Source organism: Medicago sativa, chromosome 1, assembly GCF_051527215.1.
Source record: "Medicago sativa cultivar Bolivia chromosome 1, Bolivia_mono, whole genome shotgun sequence".
Lineage (NCBI taxonomy): Eukaryota > Viridiplantae > Streptophyta > Magnoliopsida > Fabales > Fabaceae > Medicago > Medicago sativa.
In genome coordinates this window covers 74626757-74631782 of record NC_140749.1, presented here as the reverse complement: position 1 = coordinate 74631782, position 5026 = coordinate 74626757, and the positions used below count along the sequence as shown (strand labels likewise).

The 5026-nt window shown below is 33.2% G+C and overlaps 1 protein-coding gene across 1 annotated transcript; it reads left to right on the top strand.

Moving 5' to 3' along the window:
- The first annotated feature begins 311 nt into the window (after positions 1-311).
- LOC146957362 (galactinol synthase 2-like) lies at positions 312-2197 on the top strand. Its single transcript, XM_085736100.1, has 4 exons — positions 312-740; positions 1076-1396; positions 1493-1627; positions 1715-2197. Exons 1-4 carry the CDS (start codon positions 417-419, stop codon positions 1910-1912), a joined length of 978 nt encoding a protein of 325 aa, XP_085592226.1. The 5' UTR covers positions 312-416; the 3' UTR covers positions 1913-2197.
- The last annotated feature ends 2829 nt before the right edge of the window (positions 2198-5026 follow it).

Below are 5026 nucleotides of genomic sequence, written 5' to 3'. Positions count from 1 at the left end.
TCAAATTTGTACCTAAAAAAATACAATGAAAATCAGACAGGAATAATGTGAGTATGAGAGAAAAAATTGTCAAGAAGTTGTCCCAAAATGGATGTACAAATATCATTTCTCATTAATATATGATTGAATGAAATCAGAAATTTCCATATCAACGTGTCCTAATTTATTTATAAAAGAAAGAAAAACGTTACACCAAATATGACCGTCCAATTCCAAGATCACTTCTTACACCGTTGGATTACTTCAATGAGTCAATGTCGAAAATACCCTTCAAAGTTCTATATAAGCAACCGTACATTCCTCCAACCAACACAACAAAACAACCAACAGAACAATCACAAAGATTCTTTGCCAGTCTCAAAGTTTCCAACTTTTCAACCATTTTTCAGTTAACCAAACAACTCACACAAGAAACCATGTCTCCTGATATCATAACCGCTGCAACCAACGTCACCAACACTCAATCTAAGGCCACAAAACGTGCCTTCGTCACCTTCCTTGCTGGAAATGGTGATTATGTGAAGGGTGTTGTTGGTTTAGCCAAAGGTCTTCGTAAGGTCAAAACCATGTACCCTTTAGTGGTTGCAGTGTTACCTGATGTTCCTCAGGAACATAGGAATATTCTCACCTCTCAAGGTTGTATTGTTAGAGAGATTGTACCTGTTTACCCTCCTGAGAACCAAACCCAGTTTGCTATGGCTTATTATGTCATCAACTACTCCAAGCTACGTATTTGGGCTGTAAGCAATCTCTCTCTCACTCTTTTAACTTTTTTAGTTAATTTTGCATGTAACATGTACAGTTCTTAGTGTTTTGGATGTTACACTCAGATCCAATTATTTAGCACCCTGTTATGGATATTTTACTTTTGAAATATATACTTTCTAAAAATATATTCTTACATTAATTACCATTTATAAGCTTGATTTTTTATTATTATTTTCAAATAAAAACTTTCTAAAAATGAATCCTATATTGCTTTATCATTTTATATATATACATTAATTACCGTGTGTAATTAAGCTTAAACTTGATTTGTGATTATGTTTTAAATGCAAAATTAATATTATTGCAGTTTGAGGACTATGACAAGATGATTTACCTTGATGGTGACATACAAGTTTTTGAAAACATTGATCACCTATTTGACTTGCCAAACAACTATTTCTATGCTGTGATGGACTGTTTCTGTGAGGCCTCTTGGCGTCACACCAAGCAGTATGAAATTGGTTACTGTCAACAGTGCCCTGACAAGGTTCAATGGCCTACTAATTTTGGACCCAAACCTCCTCTCTATTTCAATGCTGGCATGTTTGTTTATGAACCAAACATGGCTACTTACCATGATCTTCTTCAAAAACTTCAAGTTACTGAGCCAACTTCCTTTGCTGAGCAGGTATTTAACTTAATTAATATATATCAATTGTGACTTAATTGGATTTGATTATAATTAAGGCTAGTAAATAACCTTATGTATATGGTTTTTTTGTAGGATTTTTTGAACATGTACTTCAATGACAAATACAAGCCAATTCCAAATGTTTACAATCTTGTTCTGGCCATGTTGTGGCGTCACCCTGAGAATGTTGAACTTGAGAAAGTCAAAGTGGTTCATTACTGTGCAGCGGTAAGTTTTTAATATTACAAATCAACTAATAAGCCCTTAAATGTCCTTTAATGTTGTTAATTAATTATAATTTGTGTGATGATGTAGGGTTCTAAGCCATGGAGGTACACAGGTGTGGAGGAGAATATGCAGAGAGAAGACATAAAGATGTTGGTGAAGAAGTGGTGGGACGTGTATGAAGATGAGAGTTTGGATTACAAGCAACCTGTTAATGCAAATCATTTGGCATCATCAATTTTGGAAGCTTATGATTTGAAGGTTGTCCCAGCTCCATCTGCCGCTTGATTAGTTTGATTTGCTTTACTATTAGCCGCATGATCGTCTTGGATATTTAATTAGAGGATCAAGCGTAATCATGTTTTAAGCTTTTTTAATAATTAGGAGGACCTTATTTTTAGGAGTCTTTCTTAGTTTTTCATTTCCTTTTTAAGCTTTTTGGATTTTTGCAATTAGGAGGACCTTAATTTTATACTACGAGTCCTCAATAGTTTCTTAATTTCCATTTTAAGTATGTCATTCCAGTGCTGTAATTAATCATCATTAATATTATGAATGAAATATTTTTAGCAATTTGGAGGACTTTATTTTACGTGTCCCTATTTAGTTTTTGGCTTCCTTTTTTAGCATGTCATTCCAGTGCTGTAATTTATCATCATTAATTATTATGAATGGACATATTTTTGTTTTAGAATATCTTAATTTTTTTTATATTTGTATTTATTTCCAATATTTTTGGTCCTCTGTGTGGCCACTCCTCCCGCACAGCCCTCCGTACCGCCGTGAATAAATCATGAATAGGAATAGGCCCCGATAAAATAAAACCATGATTTTAGATAAGCAAAAAACAACAGAGAAAAGTTATTAACTAATAATATTATCTTTTCACCCTTTCTTTCCTAAACCTTTCCCCACACGTAAATGTGTGACATGTTGCTCCCACATTTGTTATATATTTTGTAGGATTATTATTATTAGGCCACGAGAGAGCGCAGAGTTTTCTTACCAATGACTCGCTTTTGTTTTTCATTTTCTCAGCCTATTTAATTGCACTACCCTTCTCTTTGGATAACTTTGTTTATACAAATTCTTTTAAATCTGGTTTGAATACCCTAGTCCAAGTTCCCCGTTAATGGTCCCATCCCTATAATTCTAATTTTAATTTTTCGTCATCGGCATATATTGTATTTTCTTGTGTTTTTTCGTCATTTCGTGTTTGTGATGGAATATTTTAATGTACGGGTAAATTACACTAACTTCTCATGAGGTTTATTTAAAATATATCCCACATCTGATCCATTTAAGTAACACCCTGCCCTTTACGTCCATCCACCCTTAGTTAAAAAAAAAGAAGGAAATATTCATTTTTCAATAGAAAAAAAAGTTTCTTTCCCTATCATATGGATCCTTACTCTTTCTAAAATTGAGGAAAAATTGATTCTTGTCTCGGGCTTTCTAGTTTATAACAATACATTTATAAATTAGACTTACACCCGTGTGACGCACGAGTTGTGTCTGATGTAATACGTGTGATTTATTTCTATCTCTACTATTTATTATATTATTCTTCCCTATTTGTAATAGAGACCAATAAATTTTCTTTGACACGGTGAGACTAAATATGACTATTTTGGTGAGATTTTCAACTGATCAATTGGTTATAAAAATATCTAGAGAGTGAGACGGTAGTAGTACACCTAATTCAAATAATACCAAAATAGCCTCTTTTGACAGAATATAACCACCATTTTTTCATTTGTTTGTCATCTTTTATTTGTTGCAAATCATACCCATTTGAAGTAAAGCAAACCATCCCCATTTGGCAGGTGTACGTGTATGATGAAGACCAATTGAACTACCTTGTTTTTTTTTTTTTGAAGGAATTGAACTACCTTGTTGATTTTCTTTCTCCAATCAACTTCCAATAGTTTCATATTCAACTTTGATTACTGCGTTGATGGGGAGATAACTATGCACTGTTAATTTTAAAAAAGAGGCATTAGATTCTTTGAACATGCAAGCTTAATCAATTAAAACTATGTAGCATAGTATTGTAACTATCTTTTGCAAATATATATCTTAAGTAAACCTTCTTCAAACATGCTTCATGCCACAATTAGCCACTCATGTCCTATCATGGTATATCGTATTTTTCCACATTAGCAACCAACAAATAAGATTAATATAACTTAGAATTATGTTCTGCCCAAATTTTGATTAGGCTTCCCTGGAAAATTGAGCAACAAACATGTGAAAAGTAAAAGAAGAAATGACAAAGAAAGTTAGAAGTTTAAACATCCAATTATTCATAGTAGAAAATAATATTTTGGTGTTGATTGAGTATAGGTGCGTTTGGTTTGAAAAAGAGTAAGTACTAGACAGAGCAGTACATGATAGAACAGCACAACACAAGGTAGAACAGTACAGGACAAATTTTTATATTATTGAATTATTTTTTATGTTTTATACGATTTTTGGGGACAAAATGCTATTTTGGTATTTTAAACAACTTGTACGTGGGACAAAAAGTTGTGATGTGGTTTAGTGAGGGACAAAAATATCAGTTTTTGTCATGTCCCTTGCCTCCAGTTTGTCCTGTACATGAACCAGTTTTACAAATCAAACACAGGACAACTTGAGTTGTTCTGTCATGTGCTTCATTTTTTAGCAAATCAAACGCACCCTTATATATGGCTATAAATATGAGCCATTGGATTAAATAAATAATTAATAAAAATTAATAATAATAAAAATATTGAAACTGCCCAATTACGGCATGTCGTCGCGCTTTATTTTGTCTTTGAATGGAAAAGAAGAACACACGAGACTCAGTGAGTGAGAATGACAAAATCTTCAGATACACAATCTCTTTCAACAATCACCTATTCGAACCCCTAAATTTCTTTTGGGTGCGGTCCGTGCGGAGGCAAGTTGCAAAACGCGATTTGAAGAACAAGGGACATAATTGTAATCGTTCAGTTATCAGTGGTCCTCTATTTAAAATCTGGCATATACATGTTATTGTGGTTCTGTGAATTGGGTTAAACAGGGAGATAAGTTTTTCAGGTTTTAACATTGATAAAACTAAAAGAAATTTTGTTAGGAATCACTGCTTGTATCAGTAAAAAAATGAAATCACTGCTTAGTGCTTCCTATAAAATGGATAAGTTATTGAGTGTGGCTCTCTGTGTTTTGGTATGTGCTTTGAGGTGGATGGTGAATTGGTGATTAATTTTACTGTAGAGTCACAAGTGATTTTAACTAATATTTCTTCTGCAATTTTCTGGTATTGGTAGCTTAGCTTTACAATTGCCTCAGTCTCAAATTTGGACAATTATTAGAATTGTTTTTGGAGGATGATCGCAGTTTTCGTTGAGTTCGAGCTGGACATCCACATCTCAA

Bases quoted from the DNA above. Each gene is read 5' to 3' on its own strand.
- LOC146957362 (XM_085736100.1), top strand. From the start codon at position 417: ATGTCTCCTGATATCATAACCGCTGCAACCAACGTCACCAACACTCAA. The intron at 741-1,075 runs GTAAGCAATCTC...ATATTATTGCAG, and splicing joins CCAAGCTACGTATTTGGGCT to TTTGAGGACTATGACAAGAT. The intron at 1,397-1,492 runs GTATTTAACTTA...GTTTTTTTGTAG, and splicing joins CAACTTCCTTTGCTGAGCAG to GATTTTTTGAACATGTACTT.